Here is a 21547-nt window from a genome sequence, read left to right on the forward strand (position 1 = left end):
CCAGAAAGCAGACCACCAGCCTGCTCCCTAAGTCCCTATCTGCACTGCTGCCCCCGCCACTCACCTTGGAGTCTTCTGTCCCAAAGGGGATGCCACACTGTCTCAGCAGGTGCCGCAGTTCCTCCTCACTGTACGAGCCAATCTCCTCGAGCTTGCAGGTGCCCTCGTGGAGCAGCCTCACCAGGGCACTGCCATGGCCTGCAAGAGATGACCCTGCTGAAGGGAGGGCACTGCCACCAGGCAACAGAGGTCACGGGGAGTCCGTGTGTGAGGGTGAGAACCAGGGGACGAGGCCTAAGTCCGGCAAGCAGTGCAAGCAGGCTCTGCCCTGAGCACTGCCCTATGTGCTGAGGGAGGTGGACTCGAGGCAGGTCTTATAACTTCTGCAGATATATGAAGTCTCTCAGAACTGGCTTTCTGCCCCTGACCATCTAGGGGAGAGATCCAGCAGAACCCCCTTGCAAAGAACCTCAAAATGAGTAAGGTTTTAATCTTTTAAGGTTTTTCAGAACCAAGATCTCAGAGGCTTACCACAAGGGCAGCAACACGAGGAGGAGTAGGTCTCATTTCAAAAACGCTCTCTTTACACTGTGCTCCTGAACCTGCCTAACCACAGTGAACTATGTGGGGGCCTTAAAAAAGAAAACCAACTTCTGGGCCTTGAAACAGCAAGAATGAAGTAGGACCTCAGCATCTCATGTTAGGAAGCACTGTCTGAGAACCAGTGGATCACAACATATTAAATACTTATAAAATCATCTCAGTGGGTCATATCCAGGATTTTAAAAATGAAATAAAACAAAATATATTCCACTTGGTAAGGAAAGGTATTGTTTTGTGAAAGTTGGCTGGCAGCTCTTCAAAACTCTACACCTTGACTTTAACCTCTAGGGCATTTTGTCACACCGTGTCATTATCCTTCTAGAAAGAGCCCTCTCCGTGAGCCTGCCCTGCCCCCGCCCCGCTCTGCCACTCATACTGGCTGGCCATGGAAATGTTCCCAACTCTGGCCTGGGCCCTTCCCTGACCCAAGTCAGCCACCAGGTGGTCTTACCAGGTACTGGCTGCACATCCAGGTTTTTGTCCTTCTCAGTGTTGACGACCACAGCTCCTCTCATGAGTGGTGGGAAGAAGGGGGCAATAACAGAGGCATCAAACTTGGTGATAGGGATGCTGGCAGGGAAGGCCACCTGCTCAATCACCTCTGTCTCCATCGTGGCCCAAAAGTCCTCCACGTTTACCTCACTAGGGCCCAAGAACTCAGGCCAGGTGAACTAAAAGGTCAGGATAAAAAAGATCAAACTGTAGGAGCCACAGAGTATTAGCAACACAAGAGCCCACCTTCTTGATCCACTCGGGACAACAAAGTGGGGCAGGTATCAGACAGCCATGCACCACCAGGGTGCCCGCCCCCAATTCTGACATCTTAGTACCCGACGGCCTTTTGGCCACATTCCTCTCCCCCATACCTCAGCTCGCCCCAATACCTGAAGAGCGCTCAGTCCCTTCTGCATCTGCCTCTGGTCAAGTCCTTTCCCTGACCTGCCAGGAAAGGGGAGCTACCGCGGAATACCTGTTACATGTCGGACACTGCGTAACTACTGCACAAGTCTGGGGGGCTGGGGCGAGACTACCACAGGCAGGGGCAGAGTAAGAACTCGAACTAAAGTCTAGTCCCAAAGGCCAAGCCGTGCTCCCCACCACGTGTGACGCTAGTACGCACTGTGAGTACACAGCACAACCCTCCCGCCACGCTTCCCAGCTCCTGAGCCCGCCCTCCCCACAAAACACGGGGACAAGGAATGCCAGCCGCGTGTGCCGCTGGGCACACCGACTGATGTGCTGACGGTCATCAGGCTAGAGGGTCCCCCTCTATACGGTCCCTGAGGGGAGAGGCCACCAGACAGTCTCCTCCTGGACAACTGCCAATGTGAGTTTTGTTAAAAGTAACTTCTTGTTTCCTCTCACTGACTTCAGAATACCCTCTACCTGCTTCTCTGCCCATGCACACCACGCTGCACACACAAAAGGGAGAAAATAAAGTAGGCCCTGGTCTCTAGAAAGATATACCCAGTACCGTAGAAGAGAAGAGACATGCATACCGAGAGTGAAGGGAATTCTACTCCATTCTGTGAGAAAGAGCCTTGATCGGACAAGGCAGATGCCAGGTAGCACTAGGAGACATGAGCTTTTGCAGGAGGGTGGGCATCTGTTTACTTCTGGAAACCAAATGGTCTCTGCAGCTAGACGTCTTTTTAAAAAAAAAAAAAAAAAAAAACTTGGGCTCAGAGTCCCAGGAGTTGCTAGCGAGCATGGCAGTGCTTATGAGCTCAGATTCTGGAGTCAGAGAGACCAAGGTCAAGCCCCAGCTCTACCCCTCCTGGCTGGGTAAGCGTGAACAAAACCCCTGGGCTTCAGTCCCTTCATCTACAAAAATCTCACAGGGATGGGGTGAGACGTCAGTCAAGCATCGAGCCCATCGTAAGAACTTGGCATATGTAGTAACATGCTCAATGAACTCTAGCTGGGTCACTAGTAATACTGCCATTAGGGACGCCTGGGTGGCTCAGTTGGTTAAGCGTCTGCCTTCAACTCAGGTCACGATCCCAGAGTCCTGGGATGGAGCTCCGCGTCGGGCTCTCTGCTCAGTGGGGAGTTTGCTTCTCCCTCTCCCTTTGCCTCCCTCTGCCTGCCACTCTGTCTGCTTGTGCTATCTGTCAAATAAATAAAATCTTAAAAAATAAAAAACCACTGCCATTAGATTACTATTAGATAAGCAGATCTGAATGAGGGTAGTAATAGCCTCTTGGTGAGATAACACACAAAACCAAAATTTTTTATTGGTCATTTTACCTACAAAGAACACCTAGAAGACTCCAGAAAGCATTATGCTTACTTTCATAGATCTTGTTACGCACCACCATCCTTCAAATGGGCTATGTGATCAAAATGTACATATATATATTTTTTTAATTGGGAAGAAAAGGAGGATTATGCATTAAATCCCTAAGAGGCTCAGCTGGCCATGCCAAAATGCATCTTTTTGCAGAGAAAATCCAAGCTTTTCTCTAGAGGGCCTGCACCACCCCCGGTGGTGAACAGGTGAGCTGCAGGTCCAGTGCCTAAAGAGACACTTGATGTTTCAGTCCTCTCTCAGTCACTGTGCTGGAGTTGAGGGGTGGAAAGCTCACCGACCCCAGCCCCCCCCCCCCCCCCCCGCTACTATGACATACTCACGGGGCACTCCATGCCTATGCATGCAGACGAGACCTCTCAGCATGATCATGGGAGAGAGTGCAGCAATCTATGTGATTTTTTAAAAACAGTGTGTACCAGGTCAAGAAAGATTCCTATTTTCTCAGTTTACTAAGAGTTTTATTATAAAAGGGTGTTGAATGATAATGAAAGCCCTTTTTACATCTATTGAAATAATCACATGGGTTTTTTCCCTTTAAACTGTACAGAAGCAAATTACATTAGTATATTTTCTAATGCTGAAACAATCTTGCTTTCCTGGGATAAGCTTGTCATGGTGGGTTACTTCCTTCACTGTTAGATATGACTGGCCATTATCTTATTCAGCACAGTGGCATCTATATTTATGAGTACAACCAGCCCCAATTTGTTCTCTTATATTAAATGTCTGGCTTTATTTTCAAGGTTATCTGGCCTTATTCAATGAGGTAGGGAAACATATCTGCTTTCGCCATTCTTTTATGATCGGAATAATTTATTTCTTGGCTATCTGTTAGAATTAATGTATGAAGCCATCTGAATTTGGTATTATCTTTATGAGAACACTTTTTAGTTAAGAACCAAGTCACAGATCAGGTCACTCTTCCTCAAAACCTGCCCACGGCTCTCCATCTCACTTGGTGTTAAGTCCTCCCAGTGGCCCCCCACAGCCACTTGCACCTCACACGTCCTACCACTCTTGCCACTGCTCACGTGCTCCAGCCACACTGGCCTCCTTACTGTTCCTTAACCAAGCACAGTAAGCCCACCTGAGACCGTTTTGCTGCTCTCGCTGCCTAGAATACTCCTCCCCTGAAAGCTACGTGCACTTCAGATTTCTTCTCAAATGCCTCCATGTCAGAGAGGCCTCCCCCTGACTACCCTCTAGAAAACAGGAATCCCCCTCTCCACCACGCTGTTCTCTCCTTTCCTGCTTTACTATTACTATGCTACTTTTAATTACTACATACTGCCTATACAATAAACATTAATATAACATATGCAATTATTAATGTTTGTTTCCGGGGCGCCTGGGTGGCTCAGTCGTTAAGCATCTACCTTCAGCTCAGGTCATGATCCCAGGGTCCTGGGATCGAGCCCCACATCGGACTCCCTGCTCAGCAGGGAGTCTGCTTCTCCCTCTCCCCCTGCTTGTGTTCCCTCTCTCGCTGTGTCTTTCTGTCAAATAAATAAATAAATAAATAAAATCTTTAAAAAAATAATAATAATGATGTTTGCTTCCTGTCTTCCCAAACCAGAATTCAAGCCCCATGAACATAGAAACTTTATAGGTTTTTTACCGCCCTGTCCCAAGTGTCTAAAAAGTGCACCTGCTTCATGTTTAATAAATTCATTGAAAAATAACAAATGCCTGTATTTCCAACCAGCCTTCCTTAGATGAAAAAGCCACTCGGCTCTCCCAGGCAGGACAGGAGCCATTCTGCTCCTGGGACAGCACGCAGGAAGGTGGTGCCAGAAGTGTGAGGACGGTTCTAAAGGTGGCCAGGAGGCACTTACTTCCACACTCTTCAGTGCCAACACGTTTTCTTCATTCCTCTGGGCCATTTCCACTTTGGGAGCCACACCACAGATGCCACAGATCATGTCATTGTAGTCTCGGACAGTGAGGCACTCGAAAGCCCAATAGCCGTTGCACAGCAGCTCCTGCAGCTGGCTCAGCTCCTCAGAGGTCAGAGTCTTCTCTGCAAGGAGAGCAAGAGCTCTGAGAAGGTCACAAAAAAGACCCCGCGGCCCCTGGGGATGAGCCAGTGGCCAGCAAGAAAAGCGACTCGGCAAGACTGCTGCCCTAAGGACACCCAAGAGCACTTACCACCCCTAGGGTCAAGCACCCTGGCCTTCGGGGGCTCGGGTGGCAACCCCAAAGGGCAATTCCGGAGTTATTAAAACTGCCTTGCGCTAGCACCTACTAGGCACCAGACCATGTGCTGACAGCTTCAAATACATTATTTCATTTAACTCTCACGTCTTTAAGAAACCGAAGCTAGTCTCATCCCCATTTTACAACTGGAGAAACTGAGACACAGAGGATAACTGGCTCAAAAATCACGCTGCCACTAACTGGCAGAGCCAAGACTCAAACACAGGCCTCTCTGACCTTAGAACCTCTGCCCTATTCCATCTGACCTCACAGCAGGCAAGGTGCAAGGGAACTGAAGTCTATAGGGATAGGAAGGGAAAAGCATCAAAAGAAAGAAGGAAAGCAAGGAGAAAAAGAATTTCTAATATTAAGGAGGGTGATCCCCATCTTCAAGTCTCAATATGAGCCTTGGGGCTGGTAGCAGACCTCCAGAAGCTGTGTATTCAGAATGAGTCCAATTAACATGCAGCGAGGCCACCTCTACCTATCATCAAAGGATCAACTTCTAAAGAGTCAGCTTAACCTTGTGCTGAAGGTCCCTGGATGGATGGAAAGACTCACGCTTTTGGTATTTGTAAAATTAAAAAAGAGGAGTGCATCAGGGAAGTCAAGAATGTCTCTTTTTCAAACTATCAGATTCTTCTCTAAGATGATTTTTTCAACCAAAGCCCATCGCTGAAAATTCCCAGGGAACTCAGGACTAGACTATGGGAAAGGGAAGAAGCCAACCTGTACCTGTCTGCTCCTGCACCGACTTCAGAACAGCGCTGATGGACACTCTGGGGTCCTCTCCCAGCTTGATCTGGTTCCGGATTGCAAAAAGCAAGTCCAGGCTCACTAGTAGCTTGTTCCCCACATTAAAGAGACCTGCAAAGTTAAAAAGAGGCAACAGAGAAACTCACTGTAAAACATCCACAATGGAAAAAATTAGAAACAAACTAAGTATCCAGCAACAGGGGAATAGTTAATTATGGTACATTCCTAAAATAGAAAATTATACCTCATTAAAAAAAGTAACATAGACCTAAATGCTCTGGCGTGGAGCTGTCCATAATACCCTGTTAAATGAAAAAAGCAAGCAATGAAATCCGTACAGGAATTTTTAATTAAAACAAACAAACAAACAAAAAACCCAAAAGCCTCCGTACCGCCCAGCTCAGTGCTCATGACCACCAGGGCCCACTCTTCCTCTACTTCTCAACAACTGCACCGTGGGTAAAGGCCAGGAACACCCTCTAGTCCAGGGATGTGTAGGAGATGTAACAAAAGCAACAAAATCAGCCACCCCTAACCAAATCCTGAGATAAAGGACTTGGAGGGATTTAGATGCAGTCAATTTAAGACGAAAAAAAGAGGGCAATTTTATATTTGCACAAAGTATAATGCACAAATTTGCATAAAATCGAGCTCTAGAATATGTGCTCCCATGAAAGGAGAGTATAGAGGAGTGGGGAAGGCCTTTCTGAGCATGATACCAAATGCTGAAACCAATAAAGGAGATGATTAAGTATGATTACATAAAAATTAAAATAAAAACAAAAGACAAACAACCCCCCCCACACACAAAAAAACCAGAAAAATACCTTTGTGTCCAGAAAAAAAAAAAATCACAAAGTAAAAGACAATGAATAAACTAGGGAAGAACTCAGTCAATATTCCAATGAAGAATGGAAATGTTCACAAAACTCACAGAAGATATTAAAAAACACAAACCATAAAATCCTCCTGGTAATCAAAGAAATGCAAATTAAGAAATAATACACTAGTTTTCACCTACCAAATTGGCAAACTTTAAAAAAATTGTAATATTGATCTACAAAAAGTTCCTTAAGCTGGTAAGTGAGTTTAGCACGGTCACTGGATAAAAATGGGTTTTGTCTACCCAATCATGTTTCTACGCTAACACTGAACAGTTAGAAATTGAACCACGTTATTTACCATGGAACAAAACGAAATAACTTAGGTATGAATCTAACAAAATATGTGCAGGATCTATATGCTGAAAACTACAAAACACTGATGAAAGAAATAAAGGAAACCCTAATAAAATGGAAAGATGGACAGGTTTAGGGATTAGAAGACTCAGTATTTCTAAGCATGTCAAGCTTTCACAAATTGATCTATATAGAGTCAACGTAATCCCAATTAAAATTCTAACAGGATTCTGCAGATACTGAGAAGCTGATTTTAAAATTTATATGGAAATGGAAAGGAACTAAAAGAGCCAAAACAATTCAGGAAGAACAAGGTTGGAGGAGTGAGACACTAGCTGACTTAAAGACCTACTATCCGGGCTGTAGTAATCAAGACCAGTGTGGTATTGGCAAAAGAACAGACAACATAAACCAATGGGACAGCGTAGACCACAGAAGTATACCCACACGTATATGATCAGCTGTTTTTCAACAAAGGAGCCAAAGCAATTCAATGGAGAAGAGACTACCTTTCAACAAATGGTGGTACAACTGGATGTCCATATGCAAAAGAAGAAAAGAAAGAACTCAATCTGGTCCTCCCACTTTATTTATTTATTTATTTTTTAAGATTTTATTTATTTATTTGACAGAGAGAGACACAGCGAGAGAGGAAATACAAGCAGGGGGAGTGGGAGAGGGAGAAGCAGGCTTCCCGCGGAGCAGGGAGCCCGATGCGGGGCTCGATCCCAGGACCCTGGGATCATGACCTGAGCCGAAGGCAGACGCTTAACGACTGAGCCACCCAGGTGCCCCTGGCCCTCCCACTTTATATAATAATGAATTCAAAATGAATCAGAGACCTAAATATAAGCCATAAAATCATAAAACTAGAAAAAAATAGAAAAAATATTTATGATCTTCACCTAGACAGAGACACCTTAGACCATCAAAAGCATAATCCCTAGAAGAAACAACTGATGAAGTGGTCTTTGTCCTAAGAATTTCTGCTCTGTGGAAGATTCCACTTAGAGAATGAAGAGTCAAGCCAGAGACCGTAAGAAAACATCTGTAAATCACTTACCTGACAAAGGACTTATGGATCCAGAATATATAAAGAATTCTCAAAAAAAAAAAATCTCAAAATTCAACAGTAAGAAAACAATCCAATTCAACAGGCCAAAGATGGAATAGATATTTCACCAAAGACGACACATGGGTGGCAAATAAACCCATGAAATGATGCCCAATATCATGAGTCACCGAGGAAATACAAATCAGAACCACAATGAGGTACCACTTCATAAAACCATCAGAATGGAGCATCAGAAAGAAAAACAAGAACGAAAAAAATAAACAGTACCAAGTGCTCACAAATGGAGCAAAACAGAACTCTCACTCACTGTTGGAGGTACTGCAAATGGTACAAACATTTACCTAACAGTCTGGCAATTCCTTTAAATAAATAAATAAATAAATAAACAAACCAACCAACCAACCAACCTACACTTAGCATACAGCCCAGCAATTTGACTCTTCAGTATTCACCCAAGAGAAATGAAAATTTGTGTTCACACAAAAGCCTGTATGTGAATGTTTATAGCAGGTCTATTCTTAAGTGTCAAAACCTAACAACATGTATGTCCTTCAACAAGTGAACAGATAAGCAAATTGTGGTACTCCACACAATGGGAAACTACTCAACATGAAGAAGGAACTATTGATACATGCAACAATATGGATGACTTGACTTTTTCTTTCTTTTTTTTTTTTAGAGAGTGAGTGAGTGCACGTGAGTGGGAGGAGGCACAGAGAGAGGGGCAGAATGCCAAGCAGACTACATGCTGAACCCGGAACCTGACATGGGGCTTGATCCCAGGATCCTGAGATCATGACCTGAGCCAAAACCAAGAGTCAGACGCTCAATGGACTGAGCCACCCAGGTGCTCCCATATGGATGACTTTCAAAGGCATGACGTGTAATGGAAGAAGCCAGACTCACTTAAAATGCTACAAACAGGGGCGCCTGGGTGGCTCAGTTAGGCGTCTGCCTTCGGCTCAGGTCATGATCCCAGGGTCCTGGGATCAAGCCCCGCATCAGGCTCCCTGCTCAGCGGGAAGCCTGCTTCTCGCTTTCCCAATCCCCCTACTTGTGTTTTCCCTCTCTTGCTGTCTCTATCAAATAAATAAATAAAATCTTAAAAAAAAAAAAAAAATGCTACAAACACTGGTATCAACTATACTTAAATTTAAAAAAAAAACCCTCATTTTTAAAAATGATTTTGTAAAAATGCTACATACTGTGACATGAGTGACATTCTGGAAAGATGGAGCTATAGGAATGAAGAACATTATCAAACGGTTGCTAGAGGCTAGGGGCGTGGGGTGGGTTTGATTACAAGGGCACAGTACGGAGAAAGGTTTTGGGCAATGGAACTGTTCTACTGAATGCGGTGGCAGTTAAACATCTCAGTGCATTTGTCAGAACTCACGTAACTGTCAAACAACAAAGTAAATTTTGCTGTATGTAAACTTAAAAGTAAAATTTAAAAAAATATATTAATCCTAAGTACTACTGGCCTAGACAGACTGCAGGGAAATGGCATTCTCATTAACTACTGGCAAGACCATAAAATAGGACAAATTCAATTGGGCAATACAAGACATTAAGAGCATGAATTCAAAACAAGGCACCATAAGGTTCTGAAGACAAAGAGAGTAACAGATACTCTTTAATCTTCAGCACTCAATTCTACATGTGAAATTCAAGATCCAAATTCTGACACTGTTGGCACATGGTGAATGCTCCATAGTGTTTGGCGTTGATGAATGTTTAGGGGGGATGGGTGAACATGCAGCAATTCCGTGTGGAGCACGTGCCCAAAGGAAATAATTAAGGCCTGCACACCATGAGTTAATTACAAGGAGGATTCTAAAATGGAGTCCCATGCAACCCTTAAAAATGGTCATGTATTAAAAACAAAAAAATAAAAGGGCGCCTGGGTGGCTCAGTCGTTAAGCGTCTGCCTTCGGCTCAGGTCATGATCCCGGAGTCCCGGGATTGAGTCCCACATCGGGCTCCCTGCTCGTCAGGAAGCCTGCTTCTCCCTCTCCCACTCCCCCTGCTTGTGTTCCTACTGTTGCTCTCTGTCAAATAAATAAAAATTAAAAAAAAAAAAAATGGTCATGTATTTCTCCACTTGCTGGCACAGGAAGATGCCCATGATACACTGCTAAACTTAAAAAGAATATTTGAAAATAACACCCAGCATAATCCCACTTCTGTCGAAAGAAAAACTATAAACCCATAAACTTCCTACAGCCTTATATTCTGTATGGATGAAAACACATTTGAAAGATTAAAGAGCAGAATGCTAAGTGTTTATCTCATGGCAGCACGATTACTACCGGTTTCAGTTTCTTCTTTATACTTGTCAGCATGTTCCATTTCTTCCACAATGAGGATTTGTTATTTAGCAATGAATTTTGTTTAAAGATCCCAGATATGAGAGTCCTAACACTTGATAGATAAACATCATCTTCTGGGGCTAAGACATCCAGAAGGAAAAACTGCCACTTTCTCAGAAGCCCCATCTGAGAGAAGGCCCAGTGCTCAAAGGAGCAAGGTCTAACCCCCAGAGGCTGTGCCCAAGCCTGCTTTGGGGCCCTCCGAGGGAAGAAAGGCTGACACGCACCTGTATGGATGTCCACGAAGCTGTGCAGGGCCAGACAATGAGGGTTCAGGCACATCTTCACTTGGGCAGTCACCACCTGCAGCCGGCTGGCTGTCAGCAGCCAGCACTCCTGGGGCCCAGCCAGGGAGCTAGTACCAAAACATCACCAACAGAAAAACAGAAGGGAAATCAACTTAATGCAGTCCCAGGGCTCAGTGATCAATGGCAAAATTCTCAAGACTAATGCAGTAGGCAAATGAAGGTGCTGGGGCTCCGTTCCAGGGTTTTCTAGGTGCGTGTTCCCACTCTGTTGGAATGAGGTCTGTGGAATCACCCCTGAAGTTAACGTAACTCTTAATTTATTACCCAATTTAACCAATCCCCCTGAACTCCCAAATCCAAGCATTATGCTGGGCAGTCCAGATGTAAATAAAATCCTAACTTGGTGACAATAACTTTCAGGCATTTTTCATTAAAAATAATAGACGATTACGAATTATTATTATTTTACTTTAGCAGTTCAAAAGCAAAGGAAACCTACGAGAAGCAGAGAAGAACACCTTCAAAGGCTATAGCTTTATAGCTGTCTGAAAGGGGCAATATGGGCCGAGGAGGACAGGGCAGCTGGGGACGGGGTAAATCTCAAAGGGGTGCTTACTTTTGTCCCCCTTTGAATAATGGGCTGCTACAGAGTAGGCACTGCGTGGACGGAGACTCATAATAATTCGACCAAGAGGTCTGCTCGATGGTGACTGTCTCTTCACTCACGTTGGACAGAATGAGTCGAGAGCTGTTGAGTTCGTGAATCAGGGCGAAGACCTCGGCCAGCTCTGACTCGTTCTCAGGAATCTGCAGGACTTTGCGCAGCAGCTGCAGCGTGGACTGGCGCTGGATCTCTCTCTGGGCCAGGCTCAGCGGCTCTGTGGCACTCAGCACATCTGGGAGAGGTGAGTTGACCTCCTGGGAAGAGAGCGGACTGAAGGATCAGCCAGCACCTAGGGTACCACCAGCCTCGGGCTAAAACACGGAGAGGCTGCAAGTGACAGAGGGATGGGCCCAGCCATGGTACAGTGGGGGGAAACCTAGGCTTTCAACCAGCTCAGTTAGTAACTCGTTGTGTGACTCAACGCAGGTGCTTTCTCTCTCTGGTGCCAGGTTCTCTCTCAGTGAAACGAGAGGATGACACACACTGCTTGGTAATAGTTTCAAGAGTCAGCTTCCATTCACCAGGGATGGGATTTGGAGAATAACACACCCAGGTCTCAATTTTGGACATGCCATGTAACAACTATACATGTGTGAACCAAAGCGATTTAGTTATCTTTCTGAGCCTCAGTTTCCTCACCTATGAAATAAAGAATGAAATACTAGTGATCCCCTAGAGTTGTTGTACAGAGTCAATAAAATATTGCAAGTAAAGCACTTAGCACAGTTCTGGGGATGCAATGAAAGCTCTATCAATGGTAGTTTTGATATGTAAACAACGATCTGTACTGCTTCAAGTATTTCTCTTTAACACTTTTATCTTCAGGGTACAAGGGAACTATATTAGACACCAGTCAGAGGCTTTCAGGAACACGGTTCTGAAACGCTCATTAAAAACAGATCCTTTACAATCCCTGTACAAATGCAGCAGGAATCCCTCCCTCCCTCATGCTCCCAGAGTCCATTCTTTTACTGCAGAATTCACTGACTCACAGTTGGTCAGACTATTCCCCCATCTCTGGTGAGGATAAGGTCCCTGCTTATTTACAGATTCCCAATACCAGCATAAGGGCACACAAAAATGCTAATTCATATTTGCTGGACATATTACATGTTGCTTTGCAGAAGTTAACTGCTAAATAACAAAAAGGAACTTTCTAGTAACTCTGCACACCTGCAACAACTCTAGGTCTCATTATCTGTAAGTTTGGCTACCTATCTTTCTCCCCCACTAGACTGTGAGCGCCTCAAGGGAAGGGACCATGTCCTATTTATCTTTGTATCTCCAAAGACCTGACCTATGGTAGGCGTTCAATGTATGCTTGCTGAAAGAATGAATGAATGGCTGCAGAGAGCTGACTGACACTAGGATTTGCCCTCGTAGATAGTGTGTTCCCAGTCATGACTATGTTGAACCATGGACTGGAAGAAGAGTTGACAGGAATACTATATCCTTTTGCTCTGAGCCACAGATGAAAGATGGAAAGGAACGAAGACCATTCCTGCCCAGAGAGGTGACAGTCTTAATTATAGCCAAGGACAAGCGGCACAGGAAACATATGGCCACCAGGGGGCCCCAAAGAGCACCACACACAAAGGTCCCCAGGGTCTCTGACCAGTGTTTCAGTTTATGAAAAACAGTAATTACATTTTATTTCTCTAAAATTTAGGAAGTTAAAGGTGACAGAATGTCAGAAGATAAGTGTCCCGTGGGTAGGCAGCTATCAGCCAAAGACAGAAGAATATAAATTTAAATTTCAAAGACTAGGATTTGAAATCAATTGGCTAGAAATCCCCAGACCATTCCTGTCTGACCTGGAAAATTAGGTCACTTCATTATCCTAAATCTAGGGACCAACATCCATTTCCATACTGCAAACCACACCAACAGCTACAATCAAATAGGAGAAAGGAATGCTCAGAGCCTCTACCTATACGGAACTCAATTCCATTCTATAATCACTGATCAACACATTGATTATGCACACTCCAGGGTCAGATGGTATGGCAAAATAGATACACCTGCCCTAAAAGAGATTGTGGTGTCACCGGGAGTCAAGACAGAATGTTGTCAAATCATGGGCCTCAATGTGACCCTACGGCCTAAAAAACAAATTGCCCGGTTTAGCATTAAAGATCTTCCACAGTACAGCCCCAATGTGCCTTTTGTGCCTTATTTTCTGTATTCCTCCCTACATACCCTTCTCTTTTAGGTGACTGGAACACCCTCCGTAGCTCTTTGCTTTTGCCATTGCTTATCCTGGAGTATGGAATGCCTTCCCCTTCCATCCAAATCCTGCCCACCTTGCAAAGTCCAGCTTAGACCTGGAGTGGCCAGGCTCCACCTCGGATCCTGACCTATTCTGGATGCCATCCTCTTTTCCCCCAAGGCAGATCAGGGAGATCTGTCTTCTTACCCTCATCCTAGTCATTCCATCTGCTGCCTCAGGTGCTGTACCTTTCTGCTCGCTTAAAGAAATTCACAGGACCTCTAAAGATACCCATTTTTCCTGGTTCTAATAAATAAAAAACAAGTCCTAAAGAGCCAAGTGGAATGTGTTTTACTATCCAAATAGCTTGGTCCAACTTCAGAGAGATTTGCCAAGACTGCTAGAAGTAAAGCTTTGTGTTGAGCCAAAAGCTCTGCAAGGAAACTGAGAAGCAGTGATCTAATCTACAAAGTCTGAGCGTTGGCATTCTCTACATACCACGACACTATTTACAGGTCCTCCACCAGGTCTCAGATCTAAAAGAATGTAACCCCCCTTCCATCCCTCTCTTCTTCAGAATTCTCTTTAAAGCCTGTGTTCCCATTCACCTTGGGGAATGAACTCTTGGTCCACTGGGCTAGAAGGTTTTTTCAGAGATTAAGGTACCTAGCCAACCTTCTCAACTTAACAATGAAGACAAGGGAGCCCAGAGAGAAGGAGGCTAGGTTAAGAACTTAACAACTGGTTACAGTTCTGGTGTTCAAACCACTATCATGTACTAAGAAATCATTTTCTATTTCTACTAAAACAGGTGCACCAACAGAGCTCACACAAGGTGACGGATGTGTTTAGGGAAGGAACTCACGAGAGCCTTGGTGGTTTTCTCAGTTCGGTCTTTGGCAAGGTTAAAACCACAACTGGGACAAATCCGTGGTTTATGCCTGTTGGTGTAGACGTAGTTACAAGAGGGATTCTTGCACTTTCCCCTGCCTCTTGAAGTAGCCAGGCCCAAATCCTAAAAAAGTAAGACCAATATTTAATTCCACAAAAGTTATACCTGGGCAGAGTAAAAAACCAGGATGACCAGCTATCAGTCAAAGGTGAGAGTGACAACTGCAAAAGTACATGTAGACTAACTTCCAAAAAGCCTTGAAACAAGATCCTTTTTCTGCGGTTATGCCCTTTCAACTTACTACAGCCTGTGTAATTTTGGAAAGTCCCTCCTCCCCATCTGTGAAACGAGTGGACTTTTAAGGGTCAGAAATTCAAATGCCTTCAGGGTCCAGGCCACCAGCAGGCCTTTTCTAACAGAGTGCTGGATACTGTGGTGAACTAAAGAGTCCATGCCCTGCATGAAGACAACCATGCCCTCTGCACTACCCTAGGCTCCTACGACATCTAGGCTCCTACGACAAGCTGCTATCTAATCAGCCAAAGAGAAAGGTCCTGAAAGTTCCCCCAGATGGTAACCCTAGTGCCTCCTGTAGCCAAAGGGACAGGGAAGTAAAGGTACAGACGGCATGGAGAAGGTAATAGTAATTAGGTCTCTGGGGAAAGAAAACTGAGCAGGTATCCAGGATAAAGGAGATATTCTCCTTAAGGATCAGGCCAGACTATGCACTAATCCACCATACTGTGCTGTCTTGTTACTACGGAATCCCCAGCAAAGGGCCTGGCCAGGGCAGGTGCTCAGGAAATATTTTTTGAATGAATGAATGGTTCTGCACCTGTCTGCCTTTATCTGGTAAAAATTTTCAAAAATCCAGCTGCTCTCTCAAAATCTGTGTGTTACTCAGCTCTGCCAGAGAACCTGCCAAAAGGTACCTGGCTAACTGGTACCTTAAAGATCAACAAAATTAGAGAATATTAAGAGCAAGAAAAGCCCCAACATGATATCCAAAATGATGCAGCACTTTATAGATGTGAAAACTAAGGACCAGAGAAGCAAAGAGCCTTGCCCAAGGTCATGTGGCATGTTGGCAGCAGAGCCAGAACCACTTTTGGACTAAGTCCTTCGAGTGTTTATTCTACTGTTCCATGTGGCTTACCCTGCTAAAGGATGACCCCAGAGTCACACATTTGTTTACTGGGATAATATATGTAGTGTTAAAAATAAAAGGTGGGTAGGAAGGGAAAACCTTGGTAGGAAATGCCAAGCGAAACAAAGTTGTTTTACCAAAGCACTTCTCAAATGCTTTCAGATACCAGTACTGAATGTGACTGTGTTAAGGAGGATAAATACAATTTTCTCAAGCTTATCTGTGGAAAACACTTCGGAGGATAGAAGGTCCAAAGACTGTTGAATGCTAAAGCTGGACGAGATTCTCATCTCCAATTACTCTCCAAGCAATATCCAGGTCTCAGCTGGCCTACACTCTATAGATCTCGTCTGGGAAAAACCCAGCTGATTCACCCAGCAGCTATCACTGGTGGTATCAGTGATGGCCTCTTCAGGACCAATGATCTATCCCTGACCCTACTATCACTCCCAACTACTACTCCCCACCTCCCTCAGACTTCTACTCACCCTCCGCCAGAAAACCAAAACCACTTCCATGTCAGCCCATCACCTGGCTCCACTTACCAGCGTTACGGTGCAGCTGTACTTGTATGGAGGAAACATATCTGGCTTGACCTCTACAACTTTCACCTGAGATGTCCTACTGGCCGGACTGTTTGAGAGCTGTGGATCAGAACAAGTGATTTAGTTTATCTAAGAGTTTAGATAGTTTATCTAATTGAGGTTTATCTAAAACCTCAAACTGTTGAGGTCCTGTGTCCTGAAACAGCTTGAGGAGATAGTTTCCCAAGGGAATGTGTAGAGCTATGCTCCATGTGAGCCTTCTAGGATGCTAGCCAGCATCACCAGCCCACCAAAGGTTGAGTATCACTTCCAAGTCCAGGGCTGCCACACTCTTCTGTGCAGCTTCTAACACTGCATGTTAGAAACACTGTGAATCAGATGGACAACTAATACAAAGTGAGAAAAGCTCATGATGGTTATACATGCAAATATGTGGTTGAATAATGCTGGCACAGAATGAAGTCTGAGAGACTGTTCACTAAAATGTCACAGGGTGAGAGGAAGATCATGACTGTTTTCCCTTTTACCACCATCTATGAAATTTTCCAGTGTTTGGGGCGCCTGGGTGGCTCAGTTGGTTAAGCAGCTGCCCTCAGCCTGATTTTCCTATTTCAATTTGGTCTAACAGGGTTTCCGAACTACAGGTCGCAACCCACTGAGGGGTTGTGAAATTAATGAGTTGAAACGAGCATTTTGCAAAATGGAAAATAGCAAAGTGACTACATATATATAAAGGCATAGATAGCTTCCTTATACTTTTTATGTATACAGGTATGGATAAGTTTACTGGGCTATGATGTAAAAATGTGTTATTGAGGGTCATGACCCAAAAAAAGAGGTCTAGTAAATAAAATGCTGATTTAGGGAATTTTGATCATAACTATTCTAGTCACATATGGAAAAAGAACTAAAAAAACAAAAAACCTAAGAGCAAGTGTGCTTGAATACACTGAATTTCTGGCACCTGGAAAGCCTCTAGTAACTCTGTCATTAAGTTGAATGGATTATATACTGGCTACAAACCAGAATGTGGAGTAAGAGCCATGTTTTTTGGTTTTAAAAAATCCTATTAAAAAACACACACAAATACAGGAAAGGACTTAAAGGCTGAATGGGCGCAGACTGCCAATAGTAGTTAGTTCTGGGTGACAGGATTACAAGGGACTTTCTTTCTTTCTGCCTTACCTGAATTTTCTATAACCACCATGCATTCATTTTTTTTAAAAGAGGCTAAAGAAATAAGACAACTCAATGCAATTATCTAATCCTAGACTGAATCCTGTACTGCAGTGGAAAAATGCTATAAAGACCATAACTGGGTAAAACTGATGAAATGGGAATGCAAATGACAGACTGACGTATTGTATCAACGTGTCAGTAACAGAGTACCCTTCTTAGGAAATACACACTGAGGTATTAAGAAGCCAAAGGACATGTAACTTCCCCTTAAACTACCTGTATTTAGAAGCACAGAGGAGGACAAATGACAAAGCAAAATGGGCGATAACAATAAGTGACTATGGATAAAAAATACATGGTTGCTCTTTGTACTATCTTTACTCTTGCAATGCAATTTGTTCCCTAAGTTTCAAAATTTTTTTTTTTTTAAGATTTTATTTATTTAAGAGAGTGAGGGAGAGAACAAGTGGAGGAAGCAGAGAGAGGGAAAAACAGGCTCTCCACTGAGCAGGGAGCCTGACGCAGGGCTCGATCCCAAGACCCCAGGATCATGACCTGAGCCGAAGGCAGACGCTTAACCGAATGAGCCACCCAGGTGCCCCTCAAAATTATTTCTAAAAAAAGTTTAAAAACACGCATTCATTTTATAACAAGAAAAGAAATTTAACTGAAAATAAATAACTCATTCATGCTCAACTTCATTCCAGAAGTCTAACAGTGTAAGAACAGGCTTTTTGCCTATGGCTTTGAGACACTAAATAGAAGTCCTGTTCTCAGAGCAGCAGGCCTCCCAGAAAGCCCCACCTCTGGAGAACGGGTCTTACCTTCACCTCACTGGTGTTAGATGGCTGTTGGATCGGCTGGCCCAGCTGCTTCAGCGTGCTTGGCTTCAGGCCACAAGTCCTCACAGAAGGGGTTTTATCTGAGACAATCAGGAGCCAAACTGGTGACTTAAGTGCATTCAGAGTCTCCCTAAGTCTCTCAAGTCCATTCTCAACAACTCCCACTCCTGTCCCCTTCCCATTGGACAGCTCTCCACTCCCAGGTTTGTCCCAGCCCCTTACCACTCAGGGGAAAGGCCTGCCTGGCCCTGGGCAGTCCCATGCCGCTGCCTCGGCCCACATTAGATGGGGCTGGGAGAATTGCTCTCATGGGTCTTGCTGCAGCCAGTAATGAGGGTCTGACCCGAGCTTTGCCTTTAAGCTCCGGGACTCTGGCCCCAGGGGTGAGCAGGTCAACTCTGAAAAAAAACAAGAAGGCAAATCTAAAAATTCCAGACCAAGGGGAAGAAAACCGAAGTACAATCTCCGAATAGCATTTTAGTAAAGGGATAGTGTAGTAAACTGTCAGGCTTTAGACAGATATTTCATGGGGTCATTATGAAGATAAAAAAGCACAAAATAGTACCCACAATGCAGAATACCAACAGCTATTGTAGTTATACTATCTGATCTGCCTCCAATTATTATTTAAAGTTTATCAGTCTCCCTTGTGAGGGCGACTAAGAGACCCTGCAGAACAAAATCCACACTTTTTTTCTGTAGCCCCGGTGCTGAGCACAGGCTACATCATAAAGGGCCTCAGTACACATTTGCCAAGTGACTCACTTGCCCAAAACAAAAGGTCTAAACTGCATGGCTTCATTCTCTAAGGATACAGAACCATCCTGAAGTATACTGTTAAATAAAAACAGGCAAGATGTAGAAGGATGTAAGTTATGCTACCATTTGTGTAAAAAAAAGGCAGCAAGAAAAAATATATATACACATACACATCTATACATACACACATATGTAGTATGTGTGTAAAACTATGTCTAGAAACACAGGAAGGTGGGAATGCTGTGTCTGGAAAATGGAAATGGGAGTGAAGGACGGGCTAGAAGAGAGATTTGTTTCAGTTTTTATCTCTTGAGTGTGAACCGTGTGAATATATTTCCTATTCAACAATAAAATGCTTTAAATCAAATAATATACACCAGAATTTCTAAGCCTTGGCACTACTGACATTTTGCGCAGGCTAATTCTTTGTCGGGGCCTGTCCTGTGCGCCGCAGGATGTTCAGCAGCACATCTGGCCTCTGCCCACCAGATACCTGCAGCACCTCCTCCCCCACGGCTGTCACAACCGCAAATGCCTCTAAACATTGCCTCAATGTCCCCTGGGGGCAGAAGTGTTCCCTGTGGAGAACCACCGATATAAACAAATAAGGGCCATAAGGGCCATTAGTCATAAGACCACAATCGCCTCTGGGAAGGGGCCACATGAAAAATCTGGTCAGGCCTTTAAGGAGAGAAGGGGAGGAAAAATAGCCCATATTTATGGGCCTCCTCCTATCTGCAAGGCACTGGGCTATGCATGCTTTACACACAATCTTGTTCAGGCTGTTAAGGTCAGCCATTAAATTTTAGATATTTTTCAATACCCAACTCAAGATTTTTCAGGAGAGAATGGGCATGAAGGGACAATGCCCAAGATCAAACGGGCATGAAGGGACAATGCCCAAAGTCAGAGACAGATCACAACCAAAACTGAATTCTCTGACCACCAGGACAGGGATCATGCTATAAGATGTCTTAATAAGGTGGTTTTTTTTTTTTCCAAATCTAGTATCCACGATTGGATACTAGTTTGTAACACCACCCTCAGCCTGTACCAGCAGGACCCTAATAACTGCTTCAGAGAAAATGACAAGAAAATATGTACAGGAATTTAACAGCAAAGCAGGGATAGCTGAGTGTAAGAGGAAAGACAAATCATTCCGTGGCTCTAGGCCTTGGTTTCTGTATCTCTAAAATAGGAACCGTTAACTAGGTTAACTCCTCCCTCTTAGGAATGCTCTAAGAACACAGGATAAAACAAGGAGCATTTCCCAACCTGCTATTCTAAATACAATCCTATAATATATGAGCACATTAATTTACCCTGTAGGCTTCTTAGGAGCAGGGAGAGGACTGGAGGTGCTGGTCCTCTCAGCTGGTGGTGGTATGTCTGGTCCAGGACTGTCATTCTCAGTTGTCCCCAGAGAGACCTCAGGCTGCACACCACTCTTGACCATCGGCGTCTTCGTGGCTGCTGTACCACGATTCCCAGGAGCTTCCTTGACCAAAACATGGGCATCTGAGATGATCACTTCCTCCCACTCATTCTCCTCACCCACTTCTCTTGGAGGAGCTACACTTAGGAGCTGGCTTACAGCTTCCGAGTTCTCCAGAGTCAGTTTGGAGGCGTTTTCCTTAGGGGAGTTTTGCTCAGTGTTGACAGGCTGCTGATTTCTTTTAACCACCGAGCCTCTGGAGGAGCTACCAGGAGCCAATTCCACTTTGACTTTGGCTGGCTTTTCCTAGAAAAAAAAAAAAGAATGCCTGTATGCATACAGCATTTTACAGCGGACACCACATCACAAGTATTCTCTCATTCGATCCTCACAACAAAAATGTATGGGTAACAGATTAGGAGACAGAGACCCAGAGAGAGTAATAGGCTAACTTAAGGGCCCAAGTACAAAACTGGCCTGAATTTAAGTCTTCTGACTTCGGGTCCTTTTCACCACAGTATTCAACACCCCACTTAGGATAAAGCTGTTCTCCTCCTAACAAATTTCTCATTGATAGCTTCTTTAAGTTTCAGCAAACAAACGCTGGCATTTTGGACCTGACCTTTCTTCAAAGCCTGCTTCTCTACGTCTAGGTAGAAGCTGACATATTGCCATACTGGGCCTAAAAGTTCTAGATTGTTTGTTTTGGTGGTCCCTTTATGAGATTCAGTTAATCCCAATGTGGTCAAATCTCACACGGAGAGACTGAAAGCTTCCAATTCTATTGGGGAAAACTCTTCTGTCCCAGATTCTTTCAGGTGAATCTTAAGGCTGACCTACACCCATGCCACAAACTTCTCCCTTGGTCAAATTAACTCAAACATATTAATTACTTACTAGAAAATACTTAAACTCACTAAAAATACCAGCTGCTATTTCAGATCGGCTTACTTTAAAAAATTCCTTGGTGCGGTAGCTTTTATCCCATCAGCATTGCTGTGGAAATATACTATTATTTATGCACACACCTGTACACATAAACATCTAAATATAGGTATATTTATATAGATACGCATAAACAATTTTTTTTTTTTTTTAAAACAGTGTCGTCTCCAGAACAGGTCTCAGGAAAG

The 21547-nt window shown here is 44.1% G+C and overlaps 1 protein-coding gene across 7 annotated transcripts in view; it reads right to left on the reverse strand.

Annotated features, from left to right (window-relative positions):
* The window catches only part of HMGXB3 (HMG-box containing 3), a 45229-nt gene that overhangs the window by 5135 nt on the left and 18547 nt on the right, over window positions 1-21547 (reverse strand). For 4 of the 7 annotated variants that reach the window (XM_064596678.1, XM_064596677.1, XM_064596675.1 and 1 more), the window contains 11 exons: window positions 20302-20720; window positions 18443-18618; window positions 18203-18300; window positions 16200-16298; window positions 14481-14630; window positions 11359-11660; window positions 10722-10849; window positions 5843-5980; window positions 4753-4937; window positions 1055-1274; window positions 65-198 (listed from right to left, as the gene is read on the reverse strand). In XM_064596678.1, the coding sequence (XP_064452748.1) occupies window positions 65-198; window positions 1055-1274; window positions 4753-4937; window positions 5843-5980; window positions 10722-10849; window positions 11359-11660; window positions 14481-14630; window positions 16200-16298; window positions 18203-18300; window positions 18443-18618; window positions 20302-20720 (2049 nt within the window). The remainder of the gene's footprint in view (window positions 1-64; window positions 199-1054; window positions 1275-4752; window positions 4938-5842; window positions 5981-10721; window positions 10850-11358; window positions 11661-14480; window positions 14631-16199; window positions 16299-18202; window positions 18301-18442; window positions 18619-20301; window positions 20721-21547) is intronic. The other 3 variants (XM_045902903.3, XM_064596674.1, XM_064596676.1) reach the window with 2 other exon arrangements.

This window comes from Mirounga angustirostris, unplaced genomic scaffold (assembly GCF_029215605.1).
Source record: "Mirounga angustirostris isolate CCGP_5_RB_7025 unplaced genomic scaffold, mMirAng1.0.hap1 SCAF_7, whole genome shotgun sequence".
Taxonomy (NCBI): Eukaryota; Metazoa; Chordata; class Mammalia; order Carnivora; family Phocidae; genus Mirounga; species Mirounga angustirostris.